The sequence below is a fragment of the Carcharodon carcharias genome, chromosome 8, assembly GCF_017639515.1.
Source record: "Carcharodon carcharias isolate sCarCar2 chromosome 8, sCarCar2.pri, whole genome shotgun sequence".
Lineage (NCBI taxonomy): Eukaryota > Metazoa > Chordata > Chondrichthyes > Lamniformes > Lamnidae > Carcharodon > Carcharodon carcharias.
In genome coordinates this window covers 19495833-19516205 of record NC_054474.1, presented here as the reverse complement: position 1 = coordinate 19516205, position 20373 = coordinate 19495833, and the positions used below count along the sequence as shown (strand labels likewise).

The window sequence follows — 20373 nt, the reverse complement described above, 5'->3', positions numbered from 1 at the left end:
AATTGAAAAAAAGCCAGGAATTGAAAGCTAGTCTCAGTAATGGTGACTGAGTATTATCGATTGTTGTAAAAACCCATCTAGTTCATTAACGTTCTTTAGGGAAGGAAATCTGCCACCCTTACCTGGTCTGGCCTACATGTGATTCCAAAACCACATGGTTGACTCTTAACTGCTCTCAAGGGCAGTTAGGAATGCACAACAAATGCTGGCCTTCTAAGTGACACCCATATCCCATAAAAAAAAAGATAAATCACACAAGGCAGGTTATAAATATTTTGTTAAACAGTGGGTGTTGAAAGGCAGAATTCACTGTCACAAACCTGTTGACATAGGGTCTGTAAATTATGTTAAAATATAATTTATAACTTTGTTCAAAAAAGAGGAACTTTAAGGGTGTGGGGATCAAACAGAAGACTCGTGTAAAGATAAAAATACTGGTGCAGATTTATTAGGCTGAATGACAGCAGAAATGGACCATTCAATGTCACAATGCTTCAAGAACATTAAAAGATACACTGAAGTGTGACTTACACAGAATTTACAAGCATACAGTGCCTGAATGTGTGAAGACTAATATGGTCTTCATTAGAAAGAAAAGAACACTGGCCCAAATACTACTGAAACAGTGAGAAGTTGAAAGAGATGCTTGTTATTTGCAAGAAGCTTTTGCACTAATATTAAGATCTCCACCTTGACATCCTCACATGCAGTTGTTTGAATGCTACAAGCCATTTCTCCTTTTATACTCCTGAGATGCCTTTAAGAGTAGAATATGCTAAGGCACCCAGATTACTCATGGCTTTCTGTTCAAACCTTACCTTTTTGACACTCTGTAATTGGCTACAGTTAGAACACCAGTTTTAGGGTCACGCACAGTTGCTCGAGCCAGCTGTGTTTAAAAAAATAGAATGCGATAAATCATAGGACAAGCACAACCAAAGGCAACATGCAAAGCCTCCAGGTTTTATTTTGATTGGCCATCTGTTTTGACAGAAAGCAGTTAACAGGGGTTATAAAGCCAAACAAAGCCAATCAAAGACCCTGTTTGCTTTGGTTGCCATGGCAATCATCTTACCTCTTACTGATTCTATAGGTCGCTGTCTCTAGAATCCCAGTGACTGAGTTCCTAACTGTGGCTCTGGCCAACTGTGAGATTGAAAGATCAGAAGATAAATTGGCTCTTTGCACAAGAAAAAGTAGGCTGACAAGTGAATACCTTTGGACTATTTTCAGGTGAATCCCTAGCCTAAATACCATTTGACCAGTGCGTTTCATAATTGCCTTCAATTACATGAATGTCAACAAAAGAAATGGCTTTCTCCAAGGCTCTCCAATGAGCAGTTCTGACAGAGGCAATCTTATCCCATCAGTTGGCAAGGGTTTTGGCACTGAATTACAGCTGCCGATCATGATATTCATTACCATCAAGGTAGAGAACACAAAGATCCAAGTCATCCTGACCACTTGGCCCCATTTTTAAAAGCAGCTGAACGGATAATTAATACTAAACACTCGAAGGAAGGGCAGATTCAGCTTTCCTCATGTTTTGGGGAGGATGTTTTTCAGGTCCCTCATTGCACCAGCCAATCACTATCTCATGACAACGTTACATGTATACACCAGGAAAAACGGCCATCAAAGCCACTGAACTGTCATTAAAACTCAACCAAGGTCAGTATCCATCGAGAGATATTCATTTCAGGGGTAAGCCCACTGTTAAACTCATCTGTTCCCTCCACGGAAATTGTCTGACCTGGGTATTTAGCAGCATTTTGCAACCTTATTTCAGATATCCAGCATTTGCAGTTTTTGTTTTGCTTTTTGGTTTATTAATGTCCTTCAGGGAAAGGAAACTACCACCCTATCTTACTCTGTTTCATATATAAGATCAGTCATACAGTACATGTTTGACTCTTAATGCTGCTGAGATATAAACAGTCGCTATGATGTTCAATAATAAGGCAAGAAAGCAGAAGGGTATGTGGGCAATGACCCAAGTATTTCTTACTTGGTCAGATTCCTGGAATTACCTACCTAAATGTACTTTGGGAGCACAATCAGCACTGTATAACAGCAGCTGAATAAGAGGGGCTACCACAACCATATGAGGGCAACCAGGGAGGGCAATAATTATAGCCTGAGTCACCCACAACCAGAGAACAAAAGAACATTACATTTTTGCAACTTGAATGACACCATTGTACATCGAGTCACAACAGGTCTATGTAGAGAAAGAGGCTGTTCTGCATAACTAGTCCATGCCGGTATTTAAGCTCCACAAAAGCCCCTTCCCATTCCTGTTCAGCTAACTCTATGGGATAGAATATTCATTTTGGGCATAATTGGCAGAATGGGCTTAAACTATGCCAGAAATGGTGCCAGTTTTGAGAAATGGTTTCTTTCTAGAGTTTTCGCTCAGACTCACTTGGATACCGCTGAAAGCAAAATCTGTCCAGCACAGTCAGGCAGCATCATAGAGCATAAATTTTTAAATAAGACATTTTGCTTTAAAGTATTCATCAACATAGCAGGTGCGGTTTGATTTGATGAATATAACTTGTGTTTATCACACATTTTTAATCACAGTGTCAATCCACCACCTGCTTTAAATTACTGAAAATTACTCTTAAAAAAAATATAGAGAAGATTTTGTTAGTTATACTGGGGTGCAGTCATCACTTTCTTAGTAATTTATATTCAAAGGCTTTTAAATCATACCTTTCCTTGTGTCAAAAGGAGCAGTTTAATTTTGGGGGCTTATCAAGCGAGGACAATTCGAGGAAATGGTGATTAATTCAGATTGGGAATGCATCCAGTTTTCTGGGTGGGGCTAGATTTTTAAGAACCAGTGCAAAACATTGTGGAGACTTGTGTCGTGCTGATTATAATTCTTCGTTAAAAAACTGTGATCTTTTGCAGAATTTATAGCACAGAAACAGGCCATTCGGCCCAACTGGCTGTGCTGATGTTTATGTGCTAGACAAGTTTCCTCCTACCCCTCTTCATCTTGCACTATGAGCACATTCTTCGATTCCTTTCTCCCGCATGTTCTTATCTAACTTTGCCCTAAATGCATCTATGCAATTTGCCTCAAATACTCCCGAGTGGTATTAATTCCATCTTTTTCACCAGTCTTTGGGTAAAGAAGTTTATCCTGAGTTTCCAATTGGATTTAGTCATACACTTAGCCCTACACTTTTTGACCTCTAGTTATGGAGTTCCCACAATTGGAAATGTTGTCTCCACATCAACTCTAACACAACCTTTCACTGTCTTAAAGACCTCTATCAGGCCCCTCAGCTTTCTCTTTGCTAGAGAAAAAGATACCCAGCCTGTTCAGCCTTTCCTAGATTGTACAAAACTGTACGATAGTCTGAAAATGATGATATGCTTCTCCAATGCTCCCACCAACACAGCCAATGAGAATAGGACCCCTTGCCCCCTCCCACCCAGGACTGATGCACAACTCACTAGGCCATTAAAAATGGAATCTGGCCCAGGAACTGGCACCGATCTATCAAAATTAGACTTAAAGATTTCTTTAAAGCACCATTTTTGTGAGATAATTTAGAAATGTCTTCTGTTGCCTAGGCCCTACAAAACTCCTGAAGCCTCTCTACCTCGTGCTGCTTCTTTAAATTACTCGTAAAACCATTTTTTCCCCCTTTCCTAATATCTCCTTATGTGGCTTACTATAACATTTTTTTTGATAACACTCCTGTGAAGTGCCTTGGGATATTTTAGAGGCATTATATAAATGAATGCTGTTGTTTGTTTCCTATTGGTGGATATTGGGACAGAATTCAAGGAGGAGGGAAGGCCCCTCAGTCCATCAAACCTCATCTTTTGAGGACAAAAAGTTCCTCTCATGGCAGAGGTACAAGTGGAATAAAGGTTGATGTACAAATGGGTTCAATTTTTTCCAAATACAACTGAATTCAGAACAGGTTTTTTTTTAAAAAAAACAGAAGTATATCGGACTCTTCATTATTAACATAGCAGAAGGTCTAACCCCCCCCCCACTGCCCAAGGAACACTGCAAACTGGAGGATAATTGAAACTCCCTTAAAATAACACAAAGTCCCCAATTCTTGGAAAATATCTACAACCAAATCATTTGCCTTATCTCTTCTTTTCTGACGCTAACAGGAATGGTTATGCATTTCCAGCATTTTCTGGTTTCATTTCTCACCCATGCCGAGATGGTGCATATCTAGGTACAAGAGTGAAGGCAATACTCTGCAAGAAAAGAAGAACAGAACTCCAAGGGCAGGATCTTCCCACCATCGGGGGGGGGGGGGGGGGGGGGGGGCGGTGGTGGTGGTGGTGTGTGTGTGCTGGGGGGGTTGTGCGGTAGCGGGCGGGTTCCCGATCGGCGCCCCCCCACCTCCGCCATTTTACATATGCGGGCCAATTAAGGGCCACCCAGCGTGATGTGCACTCCCTGTGTGAGCAAGGGGGATTCCCTGAGCCAGGAGTGCACTCTTTAGCATATGCGTGCTAAAGAGCACACATATCTCCTTGAAGCAAAGTGCTGCCTCAGGGAGATCGGCTCAGGTGTCAAACATTGAATAAAGATGAGAAAAAAAATTATTGACATGCCCCTTCATGTGACACTGTCACATGAGCTGGGACATGTCCATTACTTTTATTTAAAAATTTCCGGAACATTTTAAATCCCTCATGAAACCTCATCCCGCCAATGGATGAGGTTCCATCTTTTATCTGAAGCCCACCAGCCTTCAGGTTGGACGGGCAGGTCCATTGATTACTTCAATTACTTCTGTAAGGGCCTTAAGTGGCCGTTGACAGGTCAGCGGGTGCGCAGTTGACTCGAAAATTCACCCCCCCAAAAAATAAAGCAAAATAAGCTGTGCAGTGAGGTAATGATTTGCACAAAGTGTTGTCCCATTGTAGATTCTTACTGATAATGGGGGATTTAATTGTAACACCAGGAAAGAGTGTATGGTAGCAAAATGCAGCCTAAAAATGTGCTATTTTCCAGGTACTCTTGCCAACATCCCCACTGTGATACCAGGTTAACAGCTAGCACCTATGACTGGCACCACAATGATGGAATGATGGAAATCTGGAATGTGCAAGAAGCCCAAATTGGAGGCTTCACGTCTTCACTTATCTGGTGGTGAGCCGGACAGAAATGTTAACCACATGTTACTATGTGGTTAATACTGTTATAGGTGCTGTAGGAGCGGAATCACAAACTTCCTCTATCAGCTCAATGGTTAAGTAAATCACGAGATGAAGTCTAAAACTATGCAGAAAAGAAAGTCCCAGGGCTATGCAGGGTTATCTGACCTTGCACAGTTAAGGCATTTCAGAGTCCCTAGGCTAAGGAGAGAATGGGAGAGGCTGGACATAAATGTGTTAAAAATTAATAGATACTGGCAGATCTCTCTTCACACAGCCAACGGTGAGCTAGAGAAATATCCACTTTATAGAGTACTGGGGTGTTATTGATATAGTGTGATTTGAGAAAAGTTACAGGAAGTAAGCGTGATACATAAAAGGAAGCGAGTGTTGTATGCAGTATACTTAATATAATATTGGGTGATATCTGGTGGCTCTACACATGGGCAGTCAAGATCAACTGCAGTCTTTGAGTGAAATGGAATTAGAGCATGGGAGAGACTTTGGCTATAAAACTGCATGTTGTTATTATTATAAGGTGCACAGATGTAATCCAGAACTTATTTTACTGTCAATAATTCTATCCTCAAACTTTGCTTTTATACTATATTTATAGTTGAACAGGAAAAGGTGAGAAAATTTAGGAAGCAGAGAAGTGGAGTTGGTTGGAGAACAGGAGTTTCTCTACAGCAGTTGAGCTTTCCCCCCCCACCCCACTACCCACCTATCCCCCACCCCAACATATATATTCAACTATAAATATAGTATAAAAGCAAAGTTTGAGGATAGAATATTTGACTGTAAAGTGAGTTCTGGATTACATCTGTGCATCTCTATCTGAATGCACGTAGCATTCATAACAAAGTAAATTAATTCTTGGCCCATATTGACGTAAATAAATATGATCTGATAGCAATTATGGAGACATGGCTGCAGACAACAAAGACTGGGTTCTTAATATTGAAGGGTACATGACACTCAAGAAGAATAGGACACTAGGTAAAGGTGGAGGGGTAGCACTGTTAATCAAAGAGGGCACTGGTGCAATAGTTAGAGATGACCTTGGCTCAGGAGATCAAGATGTCAAATCGGTTTAGATGGAGATGAGGAATAGTAGGGGAAATAAGTCATTAGTGGGAATGGTCCACAGGCCCCCGAACAGTAGCCACAGTGTAGGACAAAGTATTCAAGAGAAAATATTGTGTGCTTGGGATAAAGGGATGGCAATAATCATGGATGATTTTAAACTACACACAAACTGGAAAAATCGGATTCGCAGTATTAGCCTGGATGGGGAGTTCTTAGAATGCTTTTGAGATAATTTCTTAGAGCAGCATGTTCTGGAATCAACCAGAGAGCAGGTTATATTAGACTTGGTGTTGTGTAATGTGACAGAATTAATTAATGACTTCAGCGTAGGCAGCCCTAGGTAGCAGCGACCACAATATGGTTGAATATTACATCCAGTTTGAAAGGGAGAAGAGTGGGTCTAAGACTAGTATCTTAAACTTAAATATGGGCAACTATGTGGGGATGAAAGCTGACGTGAACTGGGAAACTAGGCTACAGGATAGATCAATAGAGAAGCAGTGGCAGACATTTGAGGAGATGTTTCAGAGTATTCAGAATAAGTACATTCCTACTATAAAGAAACCTTCTAAGGGGAGGACCCACCATCTGTGGTTAACTAAAGATGTTAAGGAAAGCATCAAACTTAAGGAAAAAGAATACAACCCCGCAAAGATGAGTGGCAGGACAGATGATTGGACAGAATATAAAGAATGGCAGAGAACAACTAAAAAGTTAATCAGGAGGAAGAAATTAGAGTATGAGAGGAAGCTAGCTAGAAATGTAAAAACGGATAGCAAATGTTTCTACAGGTATTTAATAAGGAAAAGAGTAAGTAAAGTGAATGTTGGCCCTCTAAAGAGTGGCAATGGGGAGTTAATAGTAGATAAGGAAATGGTGGAAGATATGAACAAATATTTTGCTTCTGTGTTCACTATAAAGGATACAAAAAACATTCCAATAATAGCTGCAAATCAAGAAGTGAACGGTAGAAAGGAACTTGGTGAAATTGAAATCACTAGGGAAACAGTACTGAGCAAATTAATGGAGTTGCGGGCTGGCCAATCTCCAGGTCCCAATGGACTACATCGTAGGGTCTTAAAAGAGGTGGCTAATGAGGTAGTCGATACGTCGGTGTTAATTTTCTAAAATTCGCTAGGTTCTGGAATGGTTTCATCAGATTGGAAAGTAACAAACATAACCCCTCTATTCAAGAGAGGGAGGCAGAAAACAGGAAACTATAGGCTAGTTAGCTTGACATCTGTCATGGGAAAGTTATTAGCATCGATCATTATGGAGGTTATAGCTGGGCATTTAGAAGAGGTCAAGGCAATTGGGAAGAGTCAGCATGGTTTTGTGAAAGGAAAATCATGTTTAACCAATTTATTCAAGTTTTTTGAAGGAGTAACATATGCAGTGGATAAAGGGGAGCCTGTAGATGTACTGTACTTGGATTTCCAGAAGGCATTTGATAAGGTGCCACATGAAAGGTCATTACGGAAAATAAAGGTGCATGTAGGGGGTAAAATGTTAGCATAGACAGAATATTAGCTGGCTGGCAGAAAGCAGAGAGCATGTATAAATAGGTCTTTTACTGATTTGCAGGATGAAACGAGTGAAATCCCACAAGGGTCTGTGCTGGGGCCTCAACTTCTTACAATTTACATCAATGACATAGATGAGGGGAATGAAGACATGGTAGCTAAGTTTGCAGATGATGCAAAGATAGGTAGGAAAGTAGGTTGTGAAGAGGACATGAGGAGGTTGCAGATGAATATAGATAATAGATAGGTTAAGTGAGTGGGCAAAGATCTGGCAAATGGAGTTTAACGTGGAAAAATGTGAAGTTGTTCACTTTGGCAGTAATAATGAAAAAGCAGAGTGTTATTTAAATGGAGAACAGTTGCATAATTCTGAGGTACAGAGGGATCTAGGGGCAGAATTTTCCCTTTGGCAGGCGGAGGTGGGCCCCACACACCTGCGCGTAAAATGACAAGAGGTGACATTGGGCGAGCGCTCCGACGTCACTGCGCGCCATCGTGATATTTCATTGGGTGGGCGCACGATGATGTCCGATGTGCGCCCGCCATTAATTAATGGGCCACTTAAGGCCCTTGACTCCCCAATCGACACTGGTTTTTCAGCACCCGTGCAATCTTCGGGTCGGCGCACGGGCAGGGGGTAGGAGATATTTGTGTAAACTCATCCACAGGCGGGATAAGAGGACTCACTGGGGTCGTGAGTGTGCACAGTCAAGTATTTATTTTTCAAAGTTATTGAAACTTGCCTGTGTGATCTGCAGTATTTCAAAATGCATTCCAGCTGCTTTGATGGACTCTTAACCTTCAGGTCAGCACTCTGCAGTGAAGAATCTTTTCTGGGCCTGCAGGCTTCTGGAAGCCTTCCCTTAGCCTGGGAATGGGAGCTGATCTGAAGAGGCAGCTCTTCTGAGGAGGAAGGGAGGGCTAGAAGGGGGAGGAGGCCAGGAGTGCACATTCAGCCTCCAGGGGAGCCACCTTTGGGAGGACAGGCGCAGACACAAGGGGTGCAGGGCCAAGAGGTAGACCAAGGCAGAAGGGACCGCAGAGGACGCCACTATCCTGCTGCCTGGGTTTACAGGCAGCGAAACAGCTACCTCAATACGTCTGAGGTGCGGTACCAAAGGAGGCTCCATCTCTCAAGGGAGACGGTCAACTATATCTGTCAGATGACTGGGCCTAAGATCTCTCCTAACTGTGTGGGTGGACACCCTATGCCAGTGGCTCTGAAGGTCACAGCTGCCTTCAACTTCTATGCCTCTGGCTCCATCCAGGGCTCGGAGAGTGACCTTTGCAGTGTCTCCCAATCAGCTGTCCACGCTTATGTAAAACAGGTTACAGAGGCTCTGTTCAGGCGTGCATTGACCTTCATCTACTTCTGTTGGGACCAGGCAAGTCAGGCACAGCGAGCCAGAGGCTTTGTGGCCATTGCTGGCTTCCCCCGTGTCAGGGTGCAATAGGCTGTACACATGTGGCCATCAAGGTGCCAGCGGGTGAGACTGGTGCCCTCGTCAAAAGGAAGGGCTTCCACTCCATGAACGTGCAGATAGTGTGTGATCACAGAATGCTGATTCTACAAGTCTGTGCAAGGTACCCAGGCAGCTCCCACGATGCCTACATCCTCAGACACTCCCAGGTGTCGGGGCTATTTACTGCTCCAGCCCGGCTGGATGGATGGCTGCTGGGTGACAAGGGCTATCCCCTCAGAAGGTGGCTCATGACGCCTCTCCGCCATCCAAGAACAGAAGCTGAGCAGCGGTACAATAGCAGCCACAACTCCACAAGGGCTGTGGTGGAGAGAACCATCGGTCTTCTCAAGATGCACTTCCGATGCTCAGACTGCTCAGGGGGAGCACTCCAATACCCCCCAGATCGTGTGTCGGTGATAGTGGTTGCATGCTGCGCCCTCCACAATCTTGTGCTGGAAAGGGGGGCCGCTGTGGACGATGAAGATGTAGATGCAGTGGCTGCAGCTGCACACGATGAGTCCAGCAGTGAGTCCGAGGATGAATATGCACAGGGAAATGCTGAGGGGGTAGAAGCTGACCTCGACATATTCCAGGGAGGCAGGGACACCCGGGAGGCTTTAATCCAATGAACCTTCAGCAGGCACACCACAGATGGACCTCCAGGAAAAGCCTGGGCTGTAGGCTCCATATTCGATACCTCAGTGCCAAATCCTCCAGGTTAGGAACAGTAACTAAGGGCTTTGTTAATAAAGCTGAATGTCCCACAAGGCACTCATAACATTTTTGGAAACCATACACATGCAGAAGAAAAGAGGCACCCTCAGCTATGGTCACATGTCTGAATTTAATATCACAAGTAAAGAAACTTAATCCAAAAAAATGACAATGGTATTCCAATTCAAAGCAAATCATAAAGACCTCATCTCAGACCTTCACAAAAGCAGTGATAAACCCGTGGTGTGCCGAAGGTGCCTTATGTTTTTGTTTACGGGAGCTACGCCTTGGTGCTGCCCCATCGCTGGGAGAGACAGCTGAGACAGCCTGCTGACTCTGTTGCCCTGTTGGCCTTGATGACCTTGGCAGGCGTCCTCTGGCCTGTGCAGCCTGTGTAGGCCCCGCCTGGGAGGGATCTCCCAGTTCTACAGCTGGCATCTCCCCAGTCAACGCAGCCTCACCGGATGAAATGGTCAGTGGGAGAGGGGCGGAGGAGCTGCTGACCTCATCTGGAGCGCCCTGCGAGGTGCCCGCAGAGACGACAGGCAGCTGCTGTGCCGATGTGAGATTACATTGGAACCCCCTGCTCACCGTGGATGGATGGGCACTGAGCTGATGTCCAGACCATCTCCCACACTGGCACTGACCAGTTGAGGTAAATGCCGATGTGAGGGCCTGCTGGTCAGAGAGCATCCCCAGAGAGCCCCAATGGGTATCCTGGAGGAGCCTCTCCACCAGAGTTGCCACTCTCTCCATGGAGGATACATGGCTTTCGGACATGTGGCTCATTGCATCGGTGATAGTCCACGTAGACTCCTCCACTGTAGAGATCAAGCCAAGCATAGCCTCATGTATTTCCCCCAGATGCTCCCGCACACCCGGCCGCATTTCCTGCACGTGTCGCGTTGCGGATGACTTCAGAGGCACATCATCATGCACCGACTGAGCATGTGCCTGGCCCCCCACAGTCCTCCAACTGCTGGTGCCATGGGCACTCTCTGTCTCTGCCAGCTCCTCCAGCGACTGTGAATGCCCTCATCGCTGTGCCCCTGGACACTAGCTGATGTTCCCACCGAGGTGCTAGTATCTGTGCTGGTGACTGCCTGGCAGAGATGGTGAGATACTGGTGAGACTTCAGGCCCGTCAGGTGTGAGAGGGGCCCTCTGCTGCTCCTCCTCCCAGCCCTGCTCCGATGATACTGAAAGGACGAACAAGGACAGTGGATCAGTTAATGTGGAGACAATGACAAAGTGCATCCCTGTCCCCCGGATCATTGTGCGCTCATCCTTCCATAAGCAATGGTCAAGCCATGATGCAAAATTAAATCAACTGACATTCAGCACTGCTATGGCTGTTGGGGAACAATGCTGACCTCACTGCTGGGCATAAATACCTGGCCGTAGCACCCCAGCCTCACCGACACCAGAGGACCTGGGTGCACGGCACCTCTCCAAATCCAGGGCCTCCTGCTCAAAGCGGCTAAGAATGGCGATCTGCGCCTGGCCACTGCCAGTCCTCACATGCTTTGCCACGTTATGAGCTTTCTTCTCCTGAAAATGAGAGAACATTGATTAGTACAAATGGGCAACATCTTTGCTGGGACGACATAGCAAAGGACACATGCCGTCAATGATTCAATGCAGTCACTACACTCAGACTTTTGCGGGAGGGCAGCAGGGTGTAAGCCAACCTGTTGGATTAAATGACCAATGCCAACATGGTACTCGCCCTGCCAGAGCGCAACAGGTCGTTGAAGCGCTTGTGACACTGGATCCAGGTGCGCCGCACCACGTCGTGGGAGCTCACCATCTCCTCCCAGGCACGTTTCGTCATGTGGTGGGGGGCCTCGTCTTCCCGTCCTGGGGAACCAGCCCCTCCCGCCGAGCAAGACAGTCATCGGAAAAACGAGGGGCAGACTAGACCCTGCCCTGGACTTGTGAGAACTTCATTGCCCCTCTGCACAGCCCTTCACCCAGCCATTGAGAACAGCCTGAGGTTGCCAGGGTCTTCCTTTATGCAGGCCGCTGGGTCGCCATTGGCGCCCGCCCACTCCCGCTGTGCACGGGAGTCGTGAAGCACGCTGGGAAGGCCTTAACTGGCCAGCCCGCATAAAATGGCGGTGATCAGTTCCACGCCCACTCGCGCCCGCTCTGCCACCCCCTCCCTGCCAACCAGAAAATTCAGCCCGAGGTGTTCTAGTGCATGGGTCACAAAAAGTTAGTATGCAAGTACAGCAAGTAATTAAGAAGGCTAATGGAATGGTATCCTTTATTACGAGAGGGATTGAACATAAAAGTAAGGATATTATGCTTCAGTTAAACAGAGCATTGGTAGACTGCACCTCGAATATTGCATGCAGTTTTGGTCTCCTTATTTAAGGAAGGATGTAAATACTTTGGAGGCGGTTCAAAGAAGGTTTACGAGATTTGATACCTTGAATGAGTGGGTTGTCTTATGAGGAAAGGTTGAACAGACTGGGCTTGTTTCCACAGGAGTTTAGAAAAGTGAGGGGTGATTTGATCGAAGTATACAAGATCCTGAACGGACCTGACAAGACGAATGTCAAAAGGATGTTTCCTCTTGTGGGTGAGTCCAGAACTAGGGGGCATTGTTTTAAAATTAGGGGTTGCCCATTTTGAACTGAGTTGAGGAGAATTTTTTTCTCTCAGAGGGTTGTGAGACTTTGGAATTCTCTGCCTCAGAAGGTGGTGGAGGCAGGGTCATTGAACACATTTAAGGCAGAGGTAGATAGATTCTTGTTAGGCACGGGAATTAAAGGTTGTCAGGGTTAGATGGGAACGTGGAAATCGAAATGCAAGGTCAGCCACGGTCTTACTGAATGGCGGTGCAGGCTCAAGAGGCCGAATGGTCTACTCCTGTACCTATTTCTTATGTTCTTTTGGTCCAACATTGCACCCCCTATTTTATAATTTTGCTGTGATTACTATCGCCAAGATTGCATCAGGGACCACAGTTGTAACAAAATCTGCCTCAAATTAGCAGTAAATGTGACAATATTTCCTCAACAATGCATGTGAATAGACAAGTGAAACACACCTAGAAGGACAGATATTTAAGTTAATATCAAGAAACGGGTGACGGCATTGGATACTGCAAAAGCTATGGGCCCTGACAATATTCCGGCAATAGTTCTGAAGGATAGTGCTCCAGAACTTGCCACGCCCTTATTTTGGAAGCCTTCCACCCCCTCCAGCCAAGTTTTGACAAAAGGACAATCAATGTTTTGGTTGAGCCAACAATGATTAACTTACACATGCAAAATGAATGTCAGAATCACACAATGATCCGACTAACAAATGCTGGGAGTTGGAGGGAGGCCAGGGAATTTGCTGAAGTGGCTGTTTATCATTGGATCCAGATAAATTTTTTAAAACCCAAACCAGCATTCTTGCATTGAGTTGAACTAGGATATTTTACATTGGTGCACTGAAGTAGTCAGATTTAGACAAGGGCAATCTCTTCTGAGCTGGCTCTGTGTATTTCACAGCACTCAAATATTAATGTAACTAGCTGTTGTAATATTTTCCACAGTTGATTATTCATGCGCATATAAGAATGCATAAGTGATGAAAGCATCATGCACAGAAAGGTCCAAGTGGGCCCTAATGTACTAAAATATGTGGACTAGAAATGAGATGTTGGATACCACAGCCAGTCAGCTTGATAGAGATCTTTAAGGGTTCAGGCAGGAACAATGATGTCTTTTCAGCCCATTTTATTAATGGATTAACAATTCAGTCCCTCAAAACAGCGGTCACAAACCACTAGCCACATGAAGATATACAAAGCAGTGTTGCAATGCACTTTAAATGAAATTGAATGGGGTTCTTCACTCACCAAGGGCTTGGCTATCTCTTTAATTTTTCCAATTTCTGTTTCGGACAGCATCTCATGGAAACGGACAATGTGTGGACTGTCCCACTCGTCCTCTTCTTTAATTGGGGCGATAATTAAGCGCGGGTGGTTGTTATTATTTTGATATCGGCAGAAGAGCCTTCTTTGTCTTCGAGTAGTCTGCAGGAAAGTCAAAATTTAATGAGTGAAGTGCCTGTGTAGCTCTGACACACTTTCCCTTCTCAAATCAAATGTTTTATTTGCCATGTGGGGATATCCCTGGTTATTCTGCTTTCACCTATTGTTGATGGCAACAGTTAGAATAAGGATAAACTAGTTCTAATCTGGAAAATTCAATAACACAAGGTGGTTTCATATAAGTTCATAGAAAGATACAGCAAAGAAGGAAGCCATTCAGCCCATCTTATGCTGTGCCAGCTCACTGAATTGAAATAGTTTATCAATGGGAACAAAATCTAGTCCTTTAGTTTTATATGCCTCCATCAAATCATCTCAAGGCTTATGTATTTCTAAAGTGAACAGCTTTAGCTTTTTAAGCATGCTAGGCAACTAAAGCAGCTTACAATGGGCATCACCCCATGGCACCCTCTAAATCCTTTCCATTTCCTCTACAACACCACCATGAAGGGACCAAAACTGAGCACAGTATTCCAAATCCAGTCTTGTGCAAGGTCTTGTGCAAGGAAAAAATAATATATATTGCATCACATTGAATAGCTCTTGTTAATAAACTAGCTTATTTGCCTTGGTTATGGCCTCTCAGCATATCTCATGAGCCTTTAGAGAATTAGGAGCTATAATGCCATGATCCTTTCCATTTCTACTGATTCCATTTCTAGTCCATGCACAATGTGGGCAGGCTTTGTCTTGGCCATTCCCAAATGTGTAACACAGCATTTATCAAGGTTGAGCACCAGAGTTTGGCCCATTCTCCAGAACATCTATATCTGTTCTCCTCCACATTTCAAAGAACTGCACACATTTTTATAGCATTCATGTACAGCATTGCTCCAATATATATCTAAGTCATTTATCAAGATACTACAAAGTGATGATGGGAGCACCTATCCTTGTGGAATACCATTCGTAACTAGCTTCCAAACAGATCCACAGCTATCAATAACCAACATTCTGCCTTGGAGAATGCAGCCAATTCCTAATCCATTGCAGCAACTTCTCACCAAACTCACAAGATTCCCCTTTGTTGAGAAACTGATTACAGGCACCTTATCAAAGGCTTTCTGAAATTCCAAGCAGACGGTGTCAGATGGGGTACCCCCATCCTCCAGCTACTAACTTTATAAAGGCATTCTAGCAAATTAGCAAGACATGGCCTTCTAGTTCAGAAGCTTTATCTAGATGATGATAAAGTACATCTTCCTTATTATATAATTGACATCAAACTATTAAGCCTATTGTTCCCTTGATCTGACTTGTTACCCTTCTTGAAAATCAGAATTAAATGAGCACCCCCCACCCGCCACACAAAGAAATTAGACCAGACTGTAGAGAGCTTTACAGCAAGGGACTTAGAAAATACATATCCCACCTCTTTCATAACCCAGGTCCAGTCAACCACGACAGAATTCTTAACACCACTCTAAACATTTTTGTTCGTGCACTCTTACTATTTTGACTTCTTCCTTTTGTGCTTTTACCATTTTAACTCCTTCTCCTCTACACAGAGCTTCATATGAATCCCGCTCAGATAGATAGTTATCTGGCCGCATGTAGACCTCCTCCTTTGACTGAGATTGATAGAATTCTTCATCCATTCTTTGATCACTTTTCCCCTCTTCATACATCAAGTTCTTAAAGTAGTCGAGGTTACTCTGTGCTCTTGAATGTGTTGGATCTAAACATGGAGGTAAGAAGTAAGATACAATTAAATTATAATGGGAAAGATTTTTTTTAATGGCAGTGTTCAAGGAATATCTTAAAAAGCAAACACTGTTAGGGTCATACCCCACTGGATTACTGCATGCATTGCTAGTCACCTACAGTCATCTTTAAAACAGTGTAATTGAGAGGTTATAAGCATCAACAATAAGCATGACAAGTATAAAACCAGGGGTTCCTCAATGCTGGATGGTCTGCACTGAGTGCTGCTTTGAGTGCACAGAGCTTCAAGCTGGGAGTTTGGTGAGTGAGGGAGTTCAATGAAGAGGAGAACTATAAATTAATTAAGAAAATTACATGTATTTAAGTAACACAATACAGATGGCAGGGCGGGTGATGTGTCATGGCTACAACACGTGGGAGCTCCTGGATGCCACTGCAATCCATGGCAACCCCATCTGCAGTAACTGCCTGCGGCTTGAGGAGCTTTGGCCCTGAGCTGAAGGCTGAGCTGCAGACATTGTAACTCATCACGGAGGGGGAAAGTTATCTGGCCATTTGGGCAGAATTTTCCCGTTGGTGTGTGGGGGCTGGCCCTGCATGTCTGTGCGTAAAAGGATGCGCGGTGACTTCGGGCGAGCGTCCTGATGTCACCGCATGCCAATGCGATATTTCGCTGGGCGGGCGCGCAATGATGTTCAACATGCACCCGTCATTAATTAATGGGCCAGTCAAGGACCTTGACTCACCAATAGATGACGATTTTTCGGCGCCCGTACAAACTTCTGGGTGGTGCACGGGCAGGAGAGTAGGACAGATTTGTATAAACCTCATCCACGGGCGGGATAAGAGGGCTCACTGGGGTCGCAAGTGTGCACAGTCAAGTATTTATTTTTGAAAGCTTTTGAAACTTGCCTGTGTGATGTGCAATATTTCAAAACGCATACCAGCTGCTTTGTCTGGACTCTTAACCTTTAGGTCAGCACTCTGCAGTGAGGAGTCTTTTCTGGGCCTGCAGGTTTCTGGAAGCCTTCCCTTAGCCTGGGAATGGGAGCTAAACTCTCCACTGGAGGCAGCTCCTCTGAGGAGGAAGGGAGGGCTAGAAGGGGGAGGAGGGCATGAGTGCACATTCAGCCTCCAGGAGAGCTGCCTTTGGGAGGACAGGCGCAGGCACAAGGGGTGTAGGGTCAAGGGGTAGTCCAAGGAGGAAGGGGCTGCAAAAGACGCCACTATCCTGCTGCCAGGGTACACAGGCGGCGAAGCAGCTACATCAATATGACTGAGGTGCAGTGCCGAAGGAGGCTCCGTCTGTCAAGGCAGACAGTCAACTATATCTGTCAGGTGATTGGGCCTGAGATCTCCGCCGTGTGGGTGGACACCCCATGCCAGTGGCTCTGAAGGTCACAGCTGCCCTCAACTTCTATGCCTCTGGCTCCTTCCAAGGCTCGGTGAGTAACCCATGCAGTGTCTCTCAATCAGCTGTCCACACTTGTGTCAAGCAGGTTACAGATGCTCAGGCGTGCATTGACCTTCATCCACTTCCGCTGTGACCAGGCAAGTCAGGCACAGCGAGCCAGAGGCTTTGTGGCCATTGGTGGTTTCCCCCGTGTCCAGGGTACAAAAGGCTGTACACATGTGGCCATCAAGGCACCAGCAGGTGAGCTCGGTGCCTTCGTCAACAGGAAGGGCTTCCACTCCATGAACGTGCAGATAATGTGTGATCACAGGATGCTGATTCTACAAGTCTGTGCAAGGTACCCAGGCAGCTCGCACAATGCCTACATCCTCAGACACTCCCAGGTGCTGGGACTCTTCAGTGCTCCAGCCCGGCTGGATGGATGGCTGCTGGGTGACAAGGGCTGTCCCCTCAGAAGGTGGCTCATGACGCCTCTCCGCCATCCAAGAACAGAAGCTGAGCAGCAGTGCAATAGGAGCCACGGCTGCAGAAGGGCTGTGTTGGAGAGAACCATCAGTCTTCTCAAGATGCACTTCGGATGCCTGGTTCGCTCTGGGGTGCACGACAGTAACCCCCCCCTCCCCCCAGGTCATTTCGCGGTGATAGTGGTTACATGCTGCGCTCTCCACAATTTTGCGCTGGAAAGGGGTGATGCAGTGGATGATGAAGACATCGATGCAGTGACTGTGGTTGCACACAATGAGTCCAGCAGTAAGTCCAAGGGTGAGCATGCACAGGGAAATGCTGAGGGGTTAGACGCTGACCCATGCATGCTGCAGGGAGGCAGGGACACCCGGGAGACTTTAATCCAACAAGTCTTCAGCTAGCACACCACAGATGGACCTCCAGGACAAGCCCGGACTGTAGGGTCGATACTTGACACCTAAGTTCAAAATCTGCCAGATTAGGAACAATCACTAAGGTTATTTACGCTGAGGGTCGTGAGTCTTTGGAACTCTCTTCCTCAAAAGGCAGTAGAAACCAAGTTTTTGAATATTTTTAAGGAAGAGGTAGATAGATTCTTGATAAGCAAGGGGGTGAAAGGTTATTGGGCGTAGGTGGGAATATGGATTTGAGGTTACAATCAGATGAGCCATGATCTTATTGAATGATGGGGCAGGCTCACGGCGTCGAGTGACCTACTCCTGCTCCTAATTTGTATGACCAAGGACTTAAATATGAAGAAAAGTTAACAAAGTTACATTTGTGACTCTTCGCAGAAAAAAGATGCATTCAAATTATGGTAGGGTTGTGTTCACTTGCATTCACAACTCCTCATATACTGAAGCAGTTCACACCTGTGTGCAGCAAGACCTGGACAATGTCTAGGCATGGGCTGTTATGTGGCAAATAACATTAGCTGCACAGAAGCTAATAATCATCTTCAAATAGAGAGTCTAACTACTTCCCTGTGACACTCAACTGCGGGTGTCAATGTTCTTCAGGGTTGCTGTGGAATTGGTAGGACCATTCTTGTTCTTGATGGCTGCCAGGTTGTGGCAAGTATTTTTAGAAAGCTTACCATTTTGGGTGGCCTAGAACTCTTCTATTCAGGCTGCATGGAGGCTTTGTTGTCCTGAACAGAACATGTCCAGCACCAGCTGTGTTCAGGGCAGACCAATTTCGGTGTAGGGTCCTGAACCACTCATTAAGCCCCCTTATCTGCATATGCAAAGAGCCTAATGTCTGCTTCAGCCACGGTCCCTGGACGCCTATACTTCAGCCCCTACCAACTTGGTGGGCTCCTGCTAAGTAGCAAGACACCTTGCACACTGTCTGAAATAGTAGACTTTCAGGCTCCTTCCTGCATTTGATTTGTAAAATAGCATGGCAACAATGAATTTCTAGCCCATTATGTTTAAAATAATGAAGTAAATGATAGAAGTGTGGCCTTTACAGAGGAAATGGGGGTTTTGGCAGCCATAATATTCCCAGAATTCTCAGCATGGGCCCATCATGACAACCCAGGTGGCCTAAATAAATGGCACAGAACATTTTCTAAACAGCTGAATAAGAAAATACGAAAACACTTTAAGCAGTCATTAAAGAAGAAGAAGAAAGGCAGTAGTATGATGAAAGGAATTATTTCACCATTAATGCTTAGATCCCTTAAAAACGTTGAATATTTTCCCCTTCACAGCTGCTGGTCAACAATTAAAAAAGGTTCTATCCAAAAGCACAGTGAGCTTAACAGGAACATTTCTTAGCTGAGACCTGGGAGTTATAAGCACTCTGGACTATTTCCAAATTGGACCTGCTTCCTTCACAGATGTTCACTGTCAGAATGTTATATGAATATAACCTCAGCAAACCATAACATTAATTAATGGATCCAATAATGAAGGATAAAAGAATCCACATTGCTTTGGCTTAGATTAGACAAGTTCTCACAAGCCTATTTCAGAAAATTCCTATAGTGTAACAAAACTATGGCTAAACCCCACAAACACAACACAAGGAAGATTTATTATGCAGTGGTATTAGCTTTATAAGAAAGCTATGAATAAACAAGTCCCATGGTTTATTTTACTTCATCCTTTCAAAATACCAACCATCATCTAGTTGGGCTGAACTCAAAACATGATTTCTGACATTTGTTCAATCCCTGCTTCAAGCAATTCCTGATATTGTCCTAAATGTGCTCTTTACAAAATTCAACCTATTCTCTCAGGGTTATAGTCCAGTTGCCTTGGCATATCTGATCATATTATTTCAGGTTTATATAGTGTGCAGCTGCTTGGCATCTGCATTAGGAGTTCCATTTGCCTATAAATAAGAAGATTAGAAATTCTACGGACAGGAAAAGGCTGTTGCTAACCCATTTTTAGCTTGTAACACTTAGTATTTGATCCTGCGTCTGTAATGTAAAACCTGGTGCACAAGTCAATACTCAAGATATCCTACCCAGTCCTCCTTATGTGCAAACATAAGCAGCAATGGCCTTTCAGCTCCCTGAGCATGCCCCACTACTCAATCACATCGTGACTGATCTGTACCTGAATTCTATTTATCTGCCTTAGATCCACATCCCTTATTAGACTTTATCTAACAAAAATCTATCCAATTCAGACTTGAAAGTTCCAGCTGACCCAGTATCCAAGGTTCTCGGGCACAGATTTCCAAATTCCTAGTACCCTTTGTGGAACAGTGGTTCCTGATGTCCCTCCCAAACAGTGTAGTTAAGCTTATGCCCCCTTGTTTCTGATACTCCAACCAGAGGAAATAGTTTCTCTGTATCTACCCTACCGAATCCTTTTGACAGTTT

At 44.8% G+C, this 20373-nt stretch overlaps 1 protein-coding gene across 11 annotated transcripts in view; it reads right to left on the bottom strand.

Annotated features, from left to right (window-relative positions):
* LOC121281082 (prolyl 4-hydroxylase subunit alpha-2-like) overlaps positions 1-20373 on the bottom strand; it is a 110536-nt gene that overhangs the window by 32099 nt on the left and 58064 nt on the right. For 8 of the 11 annotated variants that reach the window (XR_005943808.1, XM_041193721.1, XM_041193729.1 and 5 more), the window contains 3 exons: positions 15472-15668; positions 13796-13972; positions 819-889 (listed from right to left, as the gene is read on the bottom strand). Coding sequence is in view for 10 of the 11 variants with exons in the window: in XM_041193721.1 (XP_041049655.1) it covers positions 819-889; positions 13796-13972; positions 15472-15668 (445 nt within the window). In the remaining variant the exon portion in view is untranslated. Of the gene's footprint in view, positions 1-818; positions 890-1075; positions 1147-13795; positions 13973-15471; positions 15669-20373 lie in introns of all 11 variants that reach the window. The other 3 variants (XM_041193722.1, XM_041193730.1, XM_041193731.1) reach the window with 1 other exon arrangement.